The sequence below is a fragment of the Culex pipiens genome, chromosome 2 (genome assembly GCF_016801865.2).
Source record: "Culex pipiens pallens isolate TS chromosome 2, TS_CPP_V2, whole genome shotgun sequence".
NCBI lineage: Eukaryota > Metazoa > Arthropoda > Insecta > Diptera > Culicidae > Culex > Culex pipiens.
In genome coordinates this window covers 62,154,325-62,178,162 of record NC_068938.1, presented here as the reverse complement: position 1 = coordinate 62,178,162, position 23,838 = coordinate 62,154,325, and the positions used below count along the sequence as shown (strand labels likewise).

At 39.3% G+C, this 23,838-nt stretch overlaps 1 protein-coding gene across 2 annotated transcripts in view; it reads right to left on the bottom strand.

Moving 5' to 3' along the window:
- LOC120419389 (protein apterous) overlaps window positions 1-23,838 on the bottom strand; it is a 90,442-nt gene that overhangs the window by 49,493 nt on the left and 17,111 nt on the right. For both annotated transcript variants that reach the window (XM_052708231.1, XM_039582061.2), the window contains exons 2-3: window positions 13,032-13,472; window positions 12,461-12,600 (exon numbers count right to left, since the gene is read on the bottom strand). In XM_052708231.1, coding sequence (XP_052564191.1) covers window positions 12,461-12,600; window positions 13,032-13,472 — 581 coding nt within the window. The remainder of the gene's footprint in view (window positions 1-12,460; window positions 12,601-13,031; window positions 13,473-23,838) is intronic.

Below are 23,838 nucleotides of genomic sequence, written 5' to 3'. Positions count from 1 at the left end.
ACAAACCACGTGGGCGCCGGTGCACGTGACAGTGGGCAGGTTGCTGCAGGTAAAAGTCGTTGGTTCCAGTCGTTATTAAGACATTAATAACCGCTGATTGAATCTAGGGGACTTCTTGGTGCAGATGTTTGTTGAAAAAGCTTGTTTATGAATACACCAGCGATCAAATCTATGATATGGAACTGACATCGGATATCATAAGGTGACCCTATGGTGAATTCAGCACTGGCAAATTTACAATAGCTCTATTTTCAGCTCATTGAAAGACATAATATTCTCACTCCATGATCACCAAAAACTTTTTGCACGAACGAGACCATTTATTTACACGGAAAAATAGTCAGTTCCGAAATTCATAAACGCAAACTGTCCAGCTGTATGGATCACAAGATGATCCTGTCATAGGGGAAATAAACCCATTTTAAGCCTAATAAGCGATCGTGTTTGAATGATGCTGGATAATCTAAAGTGTTCCTTGAAATTTTCTAAAACCAAGTACACCAACGAGTAGAGCAACTTTTTGTGAACATTTCTGTTTATTTCATTCTAATCAGTCGAGTGCGTTGGGCCACGCCCATTTTCCTATTTTCAGCCTAGTTCTTTTTTTCTTCCAGCGCTCTTTTGGATCTGCTTAGTGCTGCCAAATTGATGAAATTTTAAGCAAACACTCACGAAAAATAGCATTTATAGAGAAAAATTCCCTGGCATCACTGGCTCACTTCCAACAGGCGCCGTGGTGGTGTTGGTGGCTACCCTTCGTTCTTTATTTGCCTTCGCTTCTCGCTCGGTTTTCTTCAGCCTTCGATTGGAATGGGTAGTCAAAATTTAAACGTCAAAAGACTTGGCGCGTTTGTTTTTTTTTATGGCGCTTGCTAATTATTTACATGTTTTGGGGTTATTTTGCATGTGAGTGACTAACTAATGTGTAAAAAAACATGTTGCCGGTAGTTGGTAGCAATTTTATATCTTTAGCGCAAGTGAAAATATATTGATTGCGGCTTTCGTTAAGCAGTTAACCTCTCATCTTGCGTGTGGATGTGTGTGCCACAAAAATGATGAGAAATGGTCTCGCAAAATTATGATCAAAAGTGCATTGAATTTGATCTTTTTGGCCAGTAAATGGCATAAATTTGCGTGCTTACTTCAGGCGGTGCTGTTGTGGGTAAGATTATAGCCTAAATGGTATTTTTGGAGCTTTAAACGAGCATCAAACTCTTCATATGACGAAGATAGGTGTTTGATTAGAAAGGGTATATTACCCCTAGTTTGGCAGAACAGCTATCAACAGATGTCAGCTGCTTGGTTAGCACTGATTGTCAGCGAAGTTTAGCTTGGGTGTAACGTTGTATTCTTAACAACTCAAGTTACCGAGTTATCAAGCCCAAAATCTTCCCCAACCCCGTTCCAACCAGTTACTCATCTAGATCACGACGGTGCAGTTGCAGTCTTCCCAGTACATAATATCTACTACTGCAGCGGCGTTCGGCTTGATCACGTTCCACATGATCACACCTCAAACACCTGACTGCATTTCGGCGAAACTCCACGGGACCGTTGCGTTGCAGTTGGTCCTGCAGTTCGTCAGCTCCAGCGCAACGACAGCGAACGCCCGATATAATTGTTCAATTACCGGAGTAAATAAATTAACTTAATGAAATAATTGCCCCCGCTATCTCTCTCTAGCTCTGACGCCGAGTAATTGCACACAACCCTTCGCAAACACCCTTGGCACATCGATAATGGCGGGAAACTCTCCCTGGTTCCGAACCCCCCTTCCGTGGTCATTGAACGAGCGTTTTGGTTCTGCGAAAACGCGGTCACTTTCTACCAACTCGTTGGGCAAGGTCAAGGACTGGGTTGGGTTGAAAGATCTGCTGGCCGCGTCTCGGACTACAGTTAGAGACATTAGTCGGCGCTGTCAGTCACAGCCACGCACAGTCCCGCAAGCCGGCCAAATAGAGTTGTTTGAATGTTTTTGACCGTTCAACTCCGGGCTGGCTAACGGAGCGGGGGCTGATAAATGCAAACGCATTAGCATCTACTTCCAAAACAATTTACTTCTGGCTTCACGTTTCGCCGAGCGTGGACTGTGGAACTTCCCAAAACTTCTGCTATTTTTACGTCCGCGGACGGTCGATTAGCAGTGGGGCTATCGCTGGAATTTGCTTTTCTAATCCGGACCACGTGACGTACGCGATCGGTTGATTTGGAGAGATCCCCCGCGTCAGATAGGGCTGTGGTGAAGACCCAACGAAAACATAAAACACGCATAGCTTTTGAAAAGCTCGCGATCTGCGAAAAAAGCGAACGTACCAAGTCTATGCATAAAACATTCCACCTGAGAGACCCCCCCGTGGCTGGTCGAGTGAGGGAGGTCACCGAGACAACCGCAAAGATAGGTCCACTTTGATAAGGTCCACTTTTTCGTGTTTTTATTTTGTGGGGGGCTCAGCGTTTGTTATTGTTGCTTTGGGGGGGAAATTCATTCATCGAAAGCGAACGCACCCCAGTGAGCAAACACAGCTCGAAATCATAAATCTCGCGTGTCACATTATCAAAATATTAGGAAAGAGCAGATTCATCGGAGCAGATATTTCCGGCGTTGGGGGCCAGATTGAGAGACCATACACGGCCCCACCAGATGGCGATAAATCATTGGGAGCGAAAGATAATAGAGTCTCTCTACGGTCTGCGGCCGTGAAGTTTTACTGCCTGGATGACAGTTAATCGCTTTTGTTTTAAAATTCATACCGTGGGCAAAATTTGGCGCCAAAGCTGCACGGTGTTGGGCCTTGTTAAAATCTGGGGGTGAACTATGGTTTTCATATTATAATTGATTTCCATTAATTTTGGAAAACATTTTACTTACAAAGCGCTGCAATCATTCGAGAGGAAAAAGCCCTCAGACTGGGAGTAAAAAGATACGGTGAACGTACTGATAGAATGAAGAAACGGCTGAGGGCATTTCACTCTCAGGTTAAATTCACAAAAGACAGATCCAAAAAAAATGGTAATCAATCCCGAGACCTTTAACTCAGAAATAAAGTGCTTTTACAGTATCGACCACCACGTCTCAAGAAGATTAAGTAGGATAACCTTTGAAGTTGATATTTGACGCTTACAGGGTGACCACTCAAATCTCATTTTCAAATTTCCGACTTTTTCCAGAAACTCAAATAATAGGCATTTTTTATCTAAAAAATTATTTTAAACAAAAAACTCTTTATAAGGCCGATGCAAATATTTTTTAAAAATTTTTGTCCCTCGGCTCTGGCCGGGGTCGAGGTTGTAGGGCAAAAAAAACATATTGAAATAACAAGCCATAGTTTCACATTTGCATGGAAAATTTGTTTTAAAATGCATTTTACATTAGTACACTGCCCATGTTCGCATGAATGTCCCATATGCAAAAACAGCAAGCTGAGAAAAACGCATTTGAAGTTTGTCCCATACATAAGGCTACGTGTTAAGTTTTCGCGAAAAAACTGGATTTCCTCCTGATTTCTAGAACAAAGTACTGGATGTTATAGGCTCTTTTGAAAGAGCACACCATTTTAAACAAAACTGTATCAATAACTCGAAATCGATGAAAATGCATATGGGACATTTATGCGATCAGGGGCAGTACAGTTGTTTTGCAATTATTAGTTTTTTAAAAATGTAAGATTTGACGAAAAAAAAAATAGCAAAAACAAACTTTTTACGGAAATACACATCGACAATTTTCAAAAATTAAAAAGATTTTAAATCAACCCAAACACGCTAAAAATGATGTCAAATGCAGGGGAATGCATTTTAAATTGATTTCAGCTGATTGCACTTAAATTCCCATTGAAATTTCTAAGATTTTTTTTAAAAAAAATTTATGAAACCTGATTTAAATAAAATTTGTACCAGCCTACATAAGTCAATATCAACTATCGAAAAAAAATCTAAGTGATTTATTACAAATCAAACAATTTGCAATTTTCGTTAAGACAGAAACTCAACAATAAATTCCAAGAAAAATATTTCAAAAATGGAAGGAAAAATATTTTGATCCAGAGTAGAAAAAAGCTTAATAATACTAAAAATTTCAATGTTTATTTCAAAATTGGCAAAGGTATAATTTATGATACTTCGTTTGAGCGGGAAATGGTATAAAGTTAAAAATAACCGAATTTAAATTTTTATTATAAACTTTATTTTAAATCAATGAATGCTTAAAAGATGATTACTCTCATTATTCATTCAAAGAATTTAGAAAAATATTCAGGAATTCGTTATTAATGAGTTTACAATGTTCCCTTTTAGATTTCTGTAAATTTGTAAATAGATTTTTTTGTTAATGTTGATTCATCTAATTGTCAGTATATAACTGTTTTAATTCTTTTAAATAAAAAATCTGATTAATAAGTTTCCACGTTTTATCACTTATTATTTGCGAAATGTTTGAATAGAAAAATGCAATAACTCAAATCAATTTTCTTCATGTTTTTTTTTTTATTTCAATATTGAAATCATTTTTGAAGAGGAAAAAAAACGTTTTTTCATTTTTTTAATTCTTAACGAACAACAATTGGATTTTTTTTCGATATTTAAGTTTTCCGATAAATGAAAATTAAGCTTTATCTATAGAAATTTATCCATACTCACAAAAAGTTAAATTCAAACATCTGTAAAAAAATATACTAGAAATGACCTAATGAATTTAGTCCGACAATTAAAAATATTTTCCAATAAAAAAAACCATTGCCAAACTTAAGTTGAAATCATTTTTCAAATATTGAATCAAATTGACAAAATGAAACAGAATCATAACTTTGCGCTGGCCATAATCGTTAAAATTGGGCTCTTTTTTATATTATTTTTTCATTAATTTTGTTGTTGTTTTCAGTTAGATGTTACCTCTTGTTTGATAAACAAAAATTAATAGAAATCTTTCAATTCATAAAAAAAATATCATGAATATCTGTGTCAAATGCACCCAATATTTATTATAAATTTCAATGCCTTAAATAGCCAATTCATTCTAAAATAGATTGAGATAGTGAAAGGAAGCTTAAACAAAAAGTAAGTTCCTAAGGGAGAATTGAGTGAATTTGCTTTTAATAATTGTCTAGGCGAGTATGCATGAGATTCCCGACATTTTGACAAAAAAAAATCACAATTTCCCGACTTTTTCCCGACTTTCTCGATTTCCCGACTTGAGTGGCCACGCTGCACTTAGTAGATATAAACTCCCATAAAGCTGCAGCCATTTTACTCTGAGCCGTGTGCTGATGATGCCACTACGTGTACTGAAACTGTTCAGTTTCCAAGTACCCAAAATTCACACAAAATCGAGGGCTAACCATTCGTTTAGCATTGTTGCGCCACAATAATCTCCCAACTTACAATGTAATCTCATCGGTAATTTATGACATCTACCAACCCTCCAATTAATTAGGATACATCTCCAATTGAAAGCAAACCAACTCACTAAACAGGCAATTTATTATCAAACGTTGACCGTCACCACCATTCAGAACTCCGAAAGCAAAGCAAAGCCCTTTCATCACTGCGTTGGGGCCCCCAGACCTAATAAATAATCAACCTTTGAAACACCTTTCAACAGGTTGATCCCACGTGGCAATGCAACGCATTGCCGTTGGGGTTGCACGCGCATCGAATAGAGTCGCCGTTCTGTGAGTCAGTTACCCGGATTGACGTCATACTAGAGAAGGGGAAGTCGGTAGTTGAACAATTTCTATTTTAATGGGTGTTTTATTGTTGTTATACTTTTCGGACCATTTGAAATTCATAACAGGACCGCGAACGCGAAGGTTCTTCCGAAAAAAAGCAGACTACCGTAACCGCTGCATTTTTCACCAATTTTTATGTGTTATGCTGTTGTTTTGGGGGCTACCGAGTAAATAAATAAAGCTAATGCCATTAATAAATTATCTAGCCCCGTGAATGGTTTATTTATACTGTGTGTTTGCAGAGTTGTCCAAAATTGGAAGCAGCAGGGCTCGAGGAAACACCTTTCTCAGCTCATCCATGGCACCCCCATTCATGTCCAAGGGCTCATTCATAAATTGGAAACTCGACAGCCCGGTCAGTTCAACAGATCAACCGAGAGGTGCCATAAATACTGCTGCCAAATGGAACCTTCCCAACTTTGCTCATTGCTTATGAAACAGTACGAGAGCTAGGGTGGGGGGAGCACGACCAGGTTATGAATTTTAAAATTTGTGGCCAGTCCAGACATTCCGTCACGCAGCATACCGGCTGTGTGTTTAGAAATTAATTTTTCATTACCAAGTTGTTGAAACAAGACGAAAAAAAGCTCATGGAAGCCGAACCAAAGAACATGTTAGACCGTTTTGTAGCGCAAAGTGTAAATGATACGGACACAAGTTTGCGCTGCCGGAAGTAGGCCGAATCTAGGCGCGGCCGGGTGAGAATTAGGTGGTAGTTCAGGTGCGGAATATGACCGGCAGAAGCTAGTTTTGGCCGACTGCACGGTGAAATGACTTCATCGAATGCTGGTCGGTGATGGAAATTATAGAGTTGGCAACACACATCGCACCGCCGTATCCGATCGAATGAGAAGTTCAACGAGCGGACACCCGCGCCGAAGATTAATTAATGAGAGAGGGTGGGACCGATTTATGGGGCTAAATTAGAGCTTTTAAAAGTCGATTTTTCAAACTCAATACCGGAGAAGTGCTTCGGAAAGCGGAGATCATGAGCTGTAAGTCATTAATTATTTATCCCAAAGATCACCGGATTACAGCTAGTTTATGGGCTTGTATGGGCAATAATAATAGCTGTGGTATGCTGTATGTTCAATATAAATTTCACGCTTTATATGAATATGGATAATTTTATCAATGCCATGAAAGGGCATCAGGTGGTTTCAAATCCAATCAAAAGCATTTCAACTCTACTGTAAAATTTCATGCTTATTTAAACTACTGGGAAGAGTTTCTTTTTGGATGTTCCTAAGAACTTCAAAATTTGCAGACACTTAAACAGATTATTACAATATGATGAAATTTTTTTATGAAAATTTAAATCTATACAATAACATTAAATAATTTACAAAAAGGTAATTGTTCATTTAGATTTGAGTAATAACTGACCAAATATACAATTCATACGATTGCCTGACCTCAAACGTCTGCAGGAAATAAAAAAAAATTAAACAAAAAAAATATTTATTAACCTTCAAGACCCAACCTCGTATCTAGAGTTCTGATCTTATAGGATTGCCAAACGTCTATATTTCAACCAATTTTGAGTCTTAAAAAAGAATTTGAAAGAAGAACAACTAACTCTTTGTAGAAAATCTAGGGATTGGTTCAGCCTGGCATGACTGACACAGTATTATCTGTATTTTACAGATTTTTCTTTATTTTACAGATTTTCCGATTCCAAAAATCACAAATATCTGTATGTGGGTAATTCTCTACCAACTCACACGAAAGCGGGAAAAGTTGCCCCGACCCCTCTTCGATTTGCGTGACACTTTGTCCTAAGGGGTAACTTTTGTCCCTGATCACGAATCCGAGGTCCGTTTTTTGATATCTCGTGACAGAGGGGCGGTACGACCCCTTCCATTTTTGAACATGCGAAAAAAGAGGTGTTTTTCAATAATTTGCAGTCTGAAACGGTGATGAGATAGAAATTTGGTGTCAAAGGGACTTTTATGTAAAATTAGACGCCCGATTTGATGGCGTACTAAGAATTCCGAAAAAACGTATTTTTCATCGAAAAAAAAACACTAAAAAAGTTTTAAAAATTCTCCCATTTTCTGTTACTCGACTGTAAAAATTTTTGGAACATGTCATTTTATGGGAAATTTAATGTACTTTCGAATCCACATTGACCCAGAAGGGTCATTTTTTCATTTAGAACAACATTTTTCAGTTTAAAATTTCGTGTTTTCTCTAGCTTTGCAGGGTTATTTTTTAGAGTGTAACAATGTTCTACGAAAATGTAGAGCAGACAATTACAAAAAAAATGGAATTATCAGATAAATAACAAAACATTTTTTTACCCTTGAGTGTCGAAACTATCCCAACGTCATGAATAATAAATTATACTTTCGAGCTACTATTGCATGAAAAAATACACAAACTGCTCAAAAAATTAAAACCTGAGTTTAATTCATCATTTCAAAAATAACAATCCCTCTTTAAAACTCCAAAATTCTCCATGACTTTCCATAATTTATGGAAAATGAAAAATTTAGTGCAGCTATTACAAATGTTCTTTAAAGATTTTGTCTCCATCTTGTTTATCTTTTTTGAGAAATTTTCACAAAAACTATGGGATTTTTTGAAAATCAATTTGATTATTTGTACTAAAAGTTTTAGAAATCGTCAGTAAACTATTTAGAATTAATTTATATCGATTGTTTATGAACTTTTTTTCGTTTTCAAGCTGTTTTTGAAGTTCAAAGCACTGTGAAAACAGATAACAGACTTGTAACAATCAAAATCTATTTTTTTATGCTTATTAAAAAATGTTCAAAATGAAGCTTAAATACTGAAACATAAAAAAATATTAACAACAAAAATGTTGACCATGGCATGAAGCTAAATTTTGAATCCGGAACTTTTTTGATTTATAAATCACAATCCTCAAATTCAATTAATTATAACTTTGTGAGGATTCCTGAAATAAAATCTTGTGAATTATATTTATTTATCAATGAAGAAAATAACCTGGAGCTATGATATTTATAAGTTGAATTGTCAAATTCGCTTTGATTTTTTTGCAAGCAATTATGAGCAGAAGCCCAAATCAAATTTATCAGTTCTCAGAGAACATTAACTATAATTATATGTATACATTTAATCAAAGATTTCTTAAGACGAACCAAATCATGACTTTTCTACAAAATCACAAAAAAGAGTTACATCGTGTTAAATCCTTTTTAGACAAATTAATTTGGAACATCCCTTACTCAAGTACCAAACTTCTTCATTAAATCATCAAACCCCGAAGGTTCATGAGTTCACGCCATAACGCTCAATTTACAAAGCATTTCAAGGTAATTTGATTTTAATCGGAATGTACCGTTAACCACCTGATGGGCAATATATTATCAACTAAAAAGAAGCAATTTCCACATTTCAAGCTTGCAAAACGCACACGCTATTATGCAAAACCTTTCTACATAAAACTTGAAGAGCAAAGCTGGCGCTCCTGGTAACCTCGCATGACAATGCTCGTCGTCATCGTGCCGTTAAACATCATTAATCGAGAATAAATCAAGAGCGCTCGCCCTCTGATGAATTCGTCAATGCCTGGCCGACCTGGCCTGCCTTCAATCAAGATATCACGAGGCTGTATTTGCTTTAATTCGCCATGCTCAACATGATGCCCGATTCTGCCAGCAGCCTTTTCCTCGCGAGAACCTCCTCTTCGCCGTCGGAACAATGTAGCTAACTTGTTAACTCCTTCGACTTATTAGCTGTACCCAACTCCATACCTCCTCCACGTACACCGGGTACACGAATTTGCATAACAACTACCACCTTGTGCAGCAGACTTCAAGTCCCGCAAATTTGTTGCTCATCATCGGCCCCGACGGAGGTGTCTCGGTGCGCCTCAGATGATGAGTGCAGCGCGCAGGGAACTCATTAGGGGCCACCCTCCGAAAAAAAAATGTTGAGACCGTTGACGTGCCAAACTTGGTGCCTCGTCGAGTGATGGATTTCAGTTGGCCCGGGACCTCGAGGGGGTCGAAAGATGGGTATTCAATTTCGCTAATCTACATGTTTGGACACGCAACCCCGGTGAGACGGTTTTTCGTGAGTTTGGCAGAGAGCACTTATCGGTTGCTGCCCTGCACCGCCGGCGTCCTTGGATAACATTGTCCGGTTCGCCGGTAATTTTGAGATGTCCGAGAGACGGCTGCGATAGCTGTCACGAGAGGTACGTTACGGCTTGCCGAGTTTTGGACGGGGCGCCGACGAAGTTCTGCGGGTCAGAACGCCCGAAAAAGTGGAACACCGGTTTGCTCATTTTAGAGGTCGCAAGAGAAGACAGTTCTCGCTAGTTGAACAGAGATGTCGCTACTAGCAGAAATGATTTTTTTGACGGAAAACAATGTTATGATTCACTTTCAAATAGAAACATGAAAATTTATTGAAGATTGCTCCCCACATTCATGATCAGATCGAAAAAAATGAACGAATCTAAGTTTTTCGCTACTACCACATAGATGTCTCTGTTTGCAACAAGTTTCCCAGGAAAAGACGCTCACATTTCTTTGCATCGGCTCGTATCGGGTCCAAATTTACCGCGGCATCCATAAACGTTTTATTATGTACAAAACATTGCCGAAAAATCCGCGCGCTATTTGATGCGCGCCCAATTTGCACCCCTCCCCGCACTCTCAACCAAGGGAGGGGTAAGCATAATAAAAATTATATAAAGCGGAAAAATTGCGCGCTTCTTCTCAGGACGGGGGAACCCGCGCCGCCGAAGGTCATAAAAATTATCATTCGAAAATAAAACCACCACCATAAATCTCGAGTGCTGAAATGCAGAAAATTTAGCCATCTCAGGCGTGGTCATATGGGATAAAGGTAACATAAAAAGAGATTTCAGGTTAGCGGACCATTCTTTCATCATATCATAAAACGAAGCAAAAACAAGACTGACAGAGAGAAAGGCCACTTTTGGCGCGATTTGAAATTTGTTCCCAAACCGACAATATTGCCCTCAGCGACGAGGGGCGCTCCGATCGTCTAAGCGAATTCTAGATGATAGTACAGTCCAAATCGGGACGGTCATAAATGATGGTTGCCAAATTTATTCGTTTACACGTTTATGGAAGCACTCTCTCACTCACACACGCCCGAAGGTGGCGTATTTTATGGTCGCCGCAGCGGTTCCCAGGGGGGGTACTCCAACCGGTAAAGAACGCGTATTGATGGCGGGTAAGTGTCTAGTAAAACTAATTGCGGAGCGAAATTAAGTGGCCGGCGCTATTTGCGAGGTGGGTTTAATTTTTTTAGGTGGAATCTGTGGGAAAAGAGATAGTGAGAGCCGTAAAATGTCGGGGAGTTTTATGCACTGTTGCGGAGATAGGTTTTTACAACAGGGGCGGAGTTGAGTGCAAGATATTGTGCCGAAATAGCTTTTTACGACCAGATGAGCTGTCGTCAAATAGATGCAAAAAGTGCTGTGGGATTCCGGCAAATTTCTCTCTCGCAAAAAACGTTGAAAGAATGTCCGTTTCAAGAACTCAACTAAGCACTCACAGAGAGAGAAACTCGAAAGAGGTCTAGTCTCTCTCATTTCTACCGAGAAATATCGAAAATGAGAAACTGCAATGAGTAACATTCAAGATTGGGAGAATTTCGATCTCACTAATACACTCGCATATTGAACATCAGTCATTTTGGTTATCATTGCCATTCTGTTCAGATAACGAGTAAACAAACAAACGAATACAGTGGCCAACTTTGACAAAATCTCATCAATAGAGAGCACTCACTAGTAGAGAATTCCAAGAGAGAGGTCGAAACTCTCTTCTCTCAAAAGGTGAAGAAGTGTAACTAGTTTTTGTTCTAGCCAGGGATTGAATAATCACAAAAATAACTTTTTTGCTTGCAAAATTTCTTTCCCTACAAAAGAGAGGAGACAAAAGAAAATCGCTCCCGAACTTTTCGAAAAAAATCAATCAGTTGAAGATTTTTTGAGAATCTCATTGTTTTATATCTTTTTGTTTACAAACATTTTTCATTAACGCATAGTGACAGGTCATTTTTGGAAATCAAACGTTACTCCTGCAAGTGTAGTAGTGAAATTGATGTTCCGCCGAATAATCCAGATAAGAATTTTTTGAGTTTTCACTACTGTCTTACGTGAGATTTTCGAAAACTGACAAATGATTTTTTAGATTAAAGAGGATATCTACATTTTGCTCAGTAATTTGCATGCAAATGACTCTCCTAAATTTTTGAGAGCTAACACGCTTCATTTGAGTTCGCTCATTTCCTCTACTCTTGAATGAACTATTCTTTCATGATTACCAAGCGGAATATGTAGTGATATGAGTTTCCAATCGCTTGCTGGATTCAGATTATGAATAAGACTTAGACAAAAAATTTGAAAGTTGTTTCTCAAACGAATTAAAGATTTTTTTTATTTTACCCCAATTTACCCCTTTTGTATTCCGTGTCAAAAAGCAAACTCGGCATGCTAAAACCCGTAAATTGTTCGCTCAAAATTTACATAAAGTTGCAACAAAGTTACAGCTTCAAATCACCCCCAGGCATTTCAAACTCCACGATAATCACCGGAAAAAAATCAATATATTCTAAGCTCATATTATTCCAAACTCAACCAGCTTGTTTTTCACACCCATGCGTCCCGGAGCTACCTGTCTTGAACTCCACGCGCACACACACGACGCACATAATTGCTCCAATTTTCGTCGGAAGCTGCTTGCACCCCGCAAAAAAAAACTCACCTGTAGTAATCTGTTTTGCAGTAGATGTTGCCATCACGCGAAAAGCAGGAGTTGGCACCTTCCAGCGTTTGCCGGCAGACGCAACATTGTAGACAGGTAGCGTGCCACTTGCGCTCCACAGCTGACAGGTAGAACCGATCCTGGAACGGGTGAGATAAGAACTTTCAAAAGTTGAAGCATTTGCATTTCTTCCAGGGGGGAAGTCGGAGAAACCGCACGTCGAAATTGGATGCAAATCATCAGCGGTACATGTTTGAGATTGCAGTTCAATTAGAGGTGCGGTCTGGGGTCCGGTCAATTCAGGTGTTGATGAACTAATGAAGTTTCTTTTGTGTTGGATTGCGGTTGTGACAGTTGATTGCAGTTGTTGATTTGTTCCATAAACAAAGATTTTTTTTTCTCAGCAGCATCAGCTGAACTCAATTTGTGGTTTGCAAACTTCCAATTACTCGCTTTTTTGCTGGAGTTTCTCCAAGAATCACTCCAAATTAATTGGTAGAACTTGTACTGCCGTAATGATCGCGGTTGGACCACCTGGACTTGTTACCCCCCAAAAAACCACAAAACTCACCTGAATCGGCATATCACAGCCCGCGCACTCGTCCAACCCCGAAGGTGGTAACTCACTGGAGGACTCGGGACTGCTCGGCCCGCCCGGCGGTTCCGACTTAAGCTGGATGCAACTGTTCAGCACACTACTGCTGGTGTCCGAGCAGTCGCTGCGGTTGAGATCGGTGTAGTAGTTGGGCCGGTCCGCTATCAGCCGGTCCGGCGTCGAGTCGTAGCTGTGACAACTGTCGGCGTAGAGGTTGTGGCCGCCCCCGGGGCCGCCGTGGTTTGCCATCCCATGGCCCCCCGGCGGGCCGCCCTTCAGGCTGGCGTGCTCGCACGTGTCCGTGCAGGATATGCACGTCCGGTGGTTGAGGTTGTTGTTGTTGGCGTTGATCTGGCAGGCATTGCTGAGATCTGGGCTGCGCTCCCGGGGTGGACCAAGAAACCTAGCGCTCTGGTGCTGGGGGAGAGAGTTGAAAAGAAGGTAGGTTGGATTAATGTTTCTTGAATCCTTGGATAAATCAAATAATAGCAAGTGAAACACTCCTGTTTCGATAAGGCTACAACTTCTTGAAAAGTAAATAATTTAAATCAAATCATTGATTTAGTTCAAACCATAAAACAAGATTTAAATGAAATAGCACGTGAAACACTCCTATTTTAGAAACAATATTACTCGTTACTTTTTGAGGATAAGGAGTTGAACCTGGAAGCTCTCTAGAAGTAGGAGTTAAAGTCGATGAAATCGACTCTGTTTAAAGTCTTTGACACGAAGTCCAACTTAAACTATCTGATGTAACCAAATAACAGTAGGTGAAACACGCCTGTTTTATGTAGACACAACTTTTAATCTGTTAATGTTAAAAACATGATTGAAAATTCAGGTCGAATCTTTGTTTTGGTTCAAACCAAACGGAAAGATGTTTTTTTTTCAAATATGGAAATTAAATAGCATGTGAAACACTTCTGATTGGAAAGTCAACAATATTAAGATCTGGAGAGGGTTTTTAATCTGTACTTTTATGAATACGGAGTCGAACCAGGACAATCTCTGACAGCAGTCGACGGAGTCAATAGAGTTGCGTCTTTTTTAAAAACACGGAGTCTACCTCGAACTCTCTATTTACACGAATAGGGGAAATATGCCCATTTTAAGCTTAATAAGCGGTCGTGTTTGAATGATGCTGGATAACCTGGATTGTTCTTTAAAATTCACTAAAACCAAGTACACCAACGAGTAGAGCAACTTTTTGTGAAAATTTCTGTTTATTATCACTTTTATTAAAAGTTATGCTATTCCTTTTACAAGCATTTAAAAAAAATATTTCAAAAATGCATTCTAATCAGTCGAGTGCATTGGGCCACGCCCATTTTTCTGTTTTCAGCTTAGTTCTTTTTTTCTTCCAGCGCTCTTTTGGGTCTGCTTAGTGCTGCCAAAATTGATAAAATTTTAAGCGAAAACTCACGAAAAGTAGCATTTATAGCGAAAGTTTCCTGGCTGCACTTGCTCACCCCAACAGGCGCTGCACCAGCATGTTAGTGGTGTTGGTGGCCACCCTTTGTTCTTTATTTGCCTTCGCTCCTCGCTCGGTTTTCTTCAGCCTTCGATTGGAAAAAAAGCAAAGCAATCCACTTTAACGACCCCCGGGTCTTTTGTAGGCTCTGTTGCAAGTTTCTGCTCATTTCTAGGCGTCCGAAGGTTATGTGTGGTGAGTCACCCAAAACCTCTTTTACGCAAATGGACCGACGTTTTACTTCCCCATCCGATAGAAGGCCAGGAGGATAAGGCGGGAATCGAACCCGCGCCCCATAGCAACTTAGGGATCGGCAGCCGAAGCCGCTAACCACCGCGCCACGAGGCCCTCGATTGGAATGGGTGGTTAAAATTGAAACGTCAAAAGACTTAGCGCGTTTGTTTTTTTGATGGTGCTTGCTAATTATTTACATTTTTCAGGACTATTTTTCAAGTGAGTGACTAAGTAATGGTCAAAAGAACATGTTGCCGGTAGTTGGAAGCAGTTTTATATCTTAAGCGCTTTAAAATCGTTAGCGCAAGTGAAAGGATATTGATGGCGACTTTCGTTAACACTCAAACGCTCGGGTAGTCATTTGACCCCTATTTTTTTCTTAAAAATCTCATAACTTTTGGTAGAATTGACCAAATTGGATGCTTCCGGTTGCAAAAGATCCAGATTTGTCTATATTTTGAACTGTCAGATGGGGGACAAATATGGTCCACTTTTACCGGAGATATTCCGGATTCCGTTGGGGTACCTCGGCCATCCTATTTGGGGTTTTGGTCAATAGAACAAAATCCATTTCACAGAAAAATGCCGGAAATGATGCAAAACTTCAAGGCATCCTTCTAATACATCATCCAGCAAAAATAATTGACATGGTTAAGTCATACGGGGCACTGGAACCGGTTCCATCTGGGCACCAATCCACATCAGCTCAGTGAACCGTTTTCGGTTGGAACCTGTTTCGGTGCCCGAAGGTCTTGGCCATGCCATGTGTCTATGCAGGATGATGTATTAGAATGATGCCTTGAAGTTTTGCATCATTTCCGGCATTTTTCTGTGCAATGGTTTTTGTTCTATTGACCAAAACCCCAAATAGGATGGCCGAGGTACCCCAACGGAATCCGGAATATCTCCGGTAAAAGTGGACCATATTTGTCCCCCATCTGACAGTTCAAAATATAGACAAATCTGGATCTTTTTTTGGTCAATTCTACCAAAAGTTATGAGATTTTTAAGAAAAAAAATAGGGGTCAAATTACTACCTGAGCGTTTGAGTGTTAAGCAGTTAACCTCTCATCTTGCGTGCGGATGTGTGTGCCACCAAAATGATGAGAAATTATGATCAAAAGTGCATTAAATTTGATCTTTTTGGCCAGTAAATGGCATAAATTTGCGTGCTTACTCGAGGCGGTGCTGTTGCTGATAAGTTTATCCAGGTTTTTTAGCCCGAAATGTCAAAATCACGCAGTGGTACCAACATTACGAAAAAAGTGTGCCATGGCATGACAGCCAAATTTTTTTCTGATGTTGGTGCTACTGCGCGATTTTCACATTTCGGACGTTCACCATTCGAACGTCATCTTCGCTTAAAAACCTGGATAGCCTAAATAGTATTTTTGGAGCTTTAATCGAGCATCAAACTCTCCATATGACGAAGATAGGTGTTTGATTAGAAAGGGTATATTTCCCCTAGGTAATTACAAGTATCCTGTTCCAATGAACTGTACCATTTAATTTGTGGGATCATGACATTAACTTTAAAAGCCAAATCGAGTTTCATACTTTCAACGACAGTTGATAGAAAGCACGTGAAACACTCCTAATTCGAATCATAAAATTTTTAAGTTCTGTGCAGAACTAGACTAGATACTTCTTAAGGACCCTGTGTCGAACATCTCCAGAAACAGTCGGTGGAGTCAACTCAAGCCCGTGTGTCGGTACTTTCAAAGGAAACGTGAACGAATACGGTAGTTCTTAACACTAGGAAACTGGAGTAATTATCGGACTTAGTCAATCTTGAGAAGCTAGGCTTGTTTCGTTCACCCGAGATAACAATCTTGATAGCATGTGAGAAACACTGTTGAAATACCTTCAAAGTTTGCAGATTCAGCACATTCAAATGACAATACTGACGCAACATAGCTTAAAATCAGCAAGTGAAACACTCCTACTCGTTAAGGAATCCTGTAGACTCTTCCCTTCACAGTGCGAAATCTCATTCCAAATCCGCAAAATATTCGCAACTGCACCGACTCGTGGAAAATTTCCTCCCTCGTTTACATCGCATCAACATATTTATGGATCATTATCCCTCCCCCGCCGCCATCGACGAAAGAAACCCATTGAAGCTCACCACGCAACGGCCTCCTTCCAGCTGTGAGACACCGGCGATTTGCATTCATACTGTCGCATTAAAATGTAAACGAATATAATTTATGGTAATCCCGTTCGCATTACTTTTGTTCCACCTGACGACGACGACGACTTGCTGCACCGGATTGCATCGACCTGCTCGTCGGCGCGCGCGCTTCAACTCCAACTCCAAGATTCATTATCATTTTGTTTCTGCGCCGCCTGGAAAATCTTGCCCACGAAGAGGTGCCAAGGAGAGAAACGAGCTGCTACCTTTTTCAGGGAGGTCCTACAGGTAGCCCCAACTGTGCGCAAAGGCAAAGTCGTGTACGAATTACAAGTGCGGCCGAGGTGCAATCATGCAGTTCACGCCATCATTTCAGGCCGTGCTGGCATTGAATTTGAATGTGTAATTATTTTCCCCGCATCGGTTGACCGGTTACGAGTCGGGTTGGGCTCTGACCTTGGCTCGTTTCGTGAGTGGAGTTAGCCCGCCCGCGGCCCTGCTTCCTCGAACCTTCGGGGAAGAATTTCCACGTCGCAAGATCTGACAGGCTCGCAGCAGTACAATCGCAATTGAATTCTACACGTCGGGTGTACACAACGTGGTCCGTGCATAAATTATGCGATTCTTGGGCCTTCGGAACATTCTCCACCGAAGTGCCGGTTGGAGCTGCGATGTACGGAAATGCATTAAATTTTCCGGTCTGTTTGCGGGACTAAATAGGTGACAAAATACTCAGCGAGTGGTATGAATTTCAATTGCCACTCCGGACAGGAGTTGGGTTGAGATGTTGAGCAGCGATAAACGTTTGTTTTCCTTCGCTGAAGGAGTCAACATTCTACTGCAGAAGTTATAGAACTGATGCGTTTGCTGACATTTTGAAATTGTTGCTGTGTAAGATTAACCTGCTGTATTTGGTAGCTACATCGATCTACACTGGGTAGATCTTTATCATAAAAAGGTGTTTTAGATCAACCAAGACTGTCAAGGATAGATGACCTGAAGGATTCCAGCTTGATCGATTCAATGCTGCTGATTCAAGGATCTCTACAAAGTTATTTCAAGAGCTCTTTTGAAAAATGTAAAGAAGCATCTGTCAAAATAAGCACGTGAAACACTTCGATCATCAGACTCTTGATCAAACCTCAGGAACAGATCCGAGAACGAAATTATCTCAACACTGTAACAAACTTCACAAAGCAGTTTAAGTTAGGTTCTTTCATAGGAGTGTTTCACTTGCTTTATCTAAGCGATACGACCAAATGTTTTAGATCATCTAAGCAGATCAAAGTTTCAAAAACCCACAATCAACGCAATATCTACCCATCTTCCGACACTCCTCATCCTTCAAATTCCATCAATCAGCACTTCCGAACATCTCAAAAATCAGCCATCCTTTGTACGAAGCCGCCCCGAGACCATTATTTACCCAGGGCTGATGTCGAACATCTGTTTTCCCGACGAGGCGCAAATCTGCATACACCAAAAGTGTCCCCTCTCCCGGGCCAGAGAGACGTTTGCGGTGGCAATGCAAGACTGCATTTGATGCATTGTCGTCGTAGACTTCCTTCCACCGGGTTGAAGTTTCCCTGGAAGTTCGCTGTTGCAAGTTGAGGCGGGCGCGCGGAAAAACGAGCACAAGAAAATCGTGATGTGGCGGAAAAATAACAAACAACCCAACGGCAGTGTGACGAGCTCGGCCTCGTATAAATAATTAGATGACACTTCACAAATATTTACACAGTCCGGATGGGTTGGGCGGGGTTCTTAATAATTTAATCTCCCCAAAAAAATTAACGCTGCATTCCGCGGTGTGAGATTCGTGAGCCACCCTAGCGAAGGGATGTCACATTTGACAAATCAAAGTTAAATAAAGGGTGTCGGTAAATAATTATTCACTTTGCCCCCGTATGTTTACGAGCGCGGTAACATTTCTCGGTTATTCAGCCGTCCTGTAGTAATTGATTAGGTAGGAGGTAGGGGGCAGGGAATTTTCCACCGGAACCCAAGAGCTGGCGTCACGAGAGGCAGACCAATAAATCACTCAAACACGTGGTTCACATAAAAAAGTGGTTTCGCTTGAATGATTTTATTTTTTTCAAAAGTCCAGACTTGATTATCCGAAGTTTCGATTATCCGAAGGTTTGTATGGGACTTCGGATAATCGAATCATGATCAACATTTGTTTCGTATTTTATATTTTCTTACTTATAACATCAAATTCGAGTTCTGCGATCTCATTTTAGTCAAATGTGAATATTTGACTACCCTTTATATTAAAAAAAATACAATTTTTAGTATGTTATCACTGCTATTTTGGCCACCATCTTGGATTAAAAAATTCTAAATCATTCAAGCAAAGTGTATAGGTCATACTTAAGTTCGACCATCAAAAATAAGACAACAATTTTTTTTTGTGATTCGATTAACCGATGTTTTGATTATCTGAGGTAGATTTTTCCGAGGTCTTCGAATAATCGAGTCTGAACTGTATTGCTTTTATGGATATTTTTACAATATACATTTAAGAAAGGCATCAATTAAGTAAAGTTTTTAAAAATCTAGAATTTTCAATGTGTGTTAACAATTTTAAACAGCAATTTTGGCTAAGAAATCGAGGCAGGGGGTGTCCCTTAAATATTTTTTTTGCAATTCCGTCGTAAAACTACTTACTTTTCCTGTCATTCTTGAACGACGAAACCGCCTACTTTTCTGTATCAAAAATAACAGAATCAAATAGTAACCCTTTTCAAAACAAATGCTGTAAAGTTCTACTTTTCAGCACTAAAATGGATGCTGAAAAGTTCTTTTTTTGTTTGGAAAAGTTGTACCTTTCAACATTTTTTTGATTTAAACGATTCATTGACTCAAGCATGGACATTTGTCCTGTTCAAAGTGTGTTTTTCGGAATTGCAAAAAAGTTGAATTGAACTCGTTGCGAAACTTGATTTTTGCATCACTCGTCGCATTTATCCAACTCGATGAACCTCGTTGGATAAATGTACGACTCGTGCTGAAAAATCCTCTTTTTGCTATATGTTGCATAAACTACTATTTTGTCACTCTAATGTTCAACTATCTGGTAAAATCTCAATTTTAAATTTTTAAAATAATTTGCGATCTCGTTACTGGTTTTTGTTCCCTCATAACTAAGCTACACAGCAAAAAATTGAGTAAATTTGGAAGGTGTAATTTAAGAAGGTTGAATATTACCTCTTTTATGATGAACTTTTACCTTTATTTAGACTGAAAAAGTGAAATAACACCAGAATAGTGGTAAAATTACACATTTTTTCGGACATAAAAAATGTACCCCTTCCCAGATGTAATATTACCATGATTTTTTTTCTGTGTATAAATTTTCATAAACTATTTTCATACAGTATCTTTTTAAATCTATGAGGAATGTTTCATCCCAATATCCGAAGCAAAATCTCCCACATCACATGGCACTTTTTTGTCTCTTTTCCCGTTCCAAAGTTACTTGTCATCGCTGCCAATGACCATAACAAGTACGCACCACCAGGTCGTCCGTCATGTTTGAATCTTTTTCCCAGCCAAGATTATGCCCATTCATGCGTCATTCTGGCCTCTTTCCTGATGGCGGCCGTGGGTGAAATGTTTGAGCCGTCTGAGCCCCCCACCCCTGGGGCAGGGGGCAAATTCTGCCAGCACCTGTCCTTTCAACAACCCCCCGTACAGCCAAGATTGGCCATAGATTGGCCAACATCCCCCGCCATGATAGGAGACTTGTGACACAAAACACGCACACGTGACACCGTTTATGGCCATCGGAGCCGCGTGCAGCAGGCCGGGGAACCGTCGCCACCCCCCAAAAAATGGCAAATGGACAAATATTTGCCCTACACGCCGCCGTCTGACGCGGTTGGCCCAGCTGATCTGGTTCGATTGCGCAACTTTTCATCCGATTCGATGAGAATTGCAGCCCGTTTTGCCCCTGTTTGGGGGGTGGTGGACCCAAAAGTGGGTGCCAGCCTTGCCAGCAACCCCCTTCCAAGGCAGGGTAGATTTCCCTGTTTGGCTCGATAAAGCCTTCGAAAGCCTTCGCGTGCGCCAACAAAACAGGTTTACTTCAACGTTTAAAACTTTACAAGTTAACCCATCTCGGCTGCGAAAGGAAAAATCGCTCGAAATATCACACGTCGCTCGTGGTGGAAAAATGCTCAATTTTCCTGGTCGTTAGTAGAGCTGACAGCGAAACATGTCGTCGTCGTCGTCTCGTCTTGTGAGACACACGCTCACTTTTTGGGACACTAATTTCTTCTCCCTCGTGATGGGAGAAGCAACGGTACGCACGGGTCCCCCACAGACCGTTATTATGAAAAAAAAAATTCCACCCAAACCAATGATTGGACATGGTTCATGGGACCATTCTGCACCTCTGGGCCGAGTTTCAAAATATTTGCCGGCAGAAATTTCGAATACGGTCAGTTTTAGTGTTTCGAGTAGATATTAAGGGGAAATCGTATGTAAAATGTGTAGGAAAAGATCAAAGTTTCAATGTTTTAACTCCAAAACATTACTGGTCATGGTTTTAAATTGTACTAACATGTAGTAGATTGATATAAAAATGGTTTACGGCACTGACTTAGCCGGATTAAGACTAAGTCATGTGACTTAAGTACATTATTTACAAGTTTATACTTTAATATTAAAAAAAAACTCCTACATCAGGAAACGTTAAGTCAAGAAAACCCAGATTGCACAAAAATAACTTAAAATGGGGTGACTTTGAGCCAAGGGGTGACATTGTGCCAACGAATGCATAAAGATTGCTTTGGTAAGCTTGAATTTTATGTTAATTTATTTATTTGTAGACGGATTAGTTTGGTTTATTTATGTTCCCACAAAACAATTTGATGATATTGCTAGGCAAATCTACATATTCTGTTTGAATAAAGCCTGTTGATTTAAAACTAAATCAATTAAAATATATTAAAAATCTCCTGGAAGTGACAAATTTGAAAATGATGCTCAGTTCTGAATCAATTACTACTGAAATCAAGTAAAACAATCAAAATATTAGGGCAACAAATTCTGTGACGTGGCAAGTTTGTAACATTGCAATTAGAACAAAATGGTTTTTTTTAACTGTTTACAAATTTTAACCTTACAAATGAAATCCAGAGAGTACTTCAGTTATCATTTAGCTCATATATTTTTGTTGTCTTGTGTAATGATTATAATAAGCAAAAGTTTAATGACACAACTTCCCACAGGATTAATTTTTCAAACCAACCCATTATTTTTCATCATTGTAGTTATCGTCATAAAATATTGTATTTTATAATTGATTAAAGTAATGTTGATACACTCATAGTTAGAATTCAATTAAACATATTATTGATCATCAAGAACGTTTACTAATAATGTACTCATCAAAACAAAACCTACTTCTGCCCAATGATAAAAAACAATCTATCTTTTAACAAGCTTGGCATATCTTATGAAAACATGAAAATAGTACAGTCAAATACTGGGGTGAGAGGCAACCACATTTAGCACTCCACCACTCCCGGTATAGTCAAATATGTACAGGCGATGTAAGTTTTCAATGTGACTTGTGTTTTAAAACTCTTGTCGGGGTCAAACGGTTAGGCTTATGAAACTAAAGCTTTATCTATTTTTTTTAGTTTTTCGTACTTATTGAACTTTTTATGGCATAGGGCAACATAATCTAAGAACAATATTTGCAACGATAATACTTTACAATTCAAGCTTATCGAGCTTGTTGTTAAGCTATCCAGCTATTATAAAATTGTAAAATTTGGCACAATGTCACCCCTTGGCTCAAAGTCACCCCATTTTGAGTTATTTTTGTGCAATCTGGGTTTCCTAGACTTAATATTTCCTGAGGTAGGAGTTTTTTTTTATATTAAGGTATAAACTTGTAAATAATGTACTTAAGTCACATGACTTAGCCTTAATCCGGCTAAGTCAGTGCCATAAATCGTTTTTATATCAATCTACTACATGTTAGTACAATTTAAAACCATGACCAGTAATGTTTTGGAGTTAAAAAAATGAAACTTTGATCTTTTCCTACACATTTTACGTACGATTTCCCCTTAATATCTTCTCGAAACACTAAAACTGACCGTAATCGAAATTTCTGCCGGCAAATATTTTGAAACTCGGCCCAGAGGTACAGAATGGTCCCAGGAACCATGTCCAATCATTGGTTTGGGTGGAATTTTTTTTTTCATAATAACGGTCTGTGGGGGACCCGTGGTACGAGCTACGTATCGAGTTCTTTGGATTGAACTTTGACACTCGCTCGCACGTCTGCCGGTGACACTGATTGTGACATGTGACGGTGGGGGTTTTTCGGGTGAGCGCACTCTGGAGTACTAATTAGAAGCCAACAGGTTCAGATTTCAGATTTTTTTTCTGGATTGTGCTGGAATCGACAGGTTGAAGAAATGGGAAAAGTTTGATGGGTGACTTAAAGTTTTATGGATTTCGAAAGGTTGCATAAACACTTTTAGATTAGAACTTTTAGAACTATTAATTTCATATTTTTCGTCTCAACTTTTGACATCAAAAAAAAATTAATATGTTTGTAAGAATTGTGGTACATTTTTATTTATAACGCAAATAAGAGTTGATCTAAATTGTTAAACCATTATCGTAGAACATTACAAACTTTTTTTAAAGAGATGCCCAAATAGCTAATACAAAACAAATTATCAAAATTAATATAAGGTGTCAAACAATGCTTAAAACAAAACCACAGTTAACATTTTATCAGATTTTTTCAAATTATATGAGAGTTATGCAAAAAAAATTAACTGGTTGTCTGTCTCACTCCAATCCAATTTTAATAATTTCGATAGTATTGAAAACAAAATTGCTGAAGGGTTTACATGTATGCTAATTTATCAAATTTTTTAGTGGTGGTATGAGCTCACAATTAAGTATTTTCT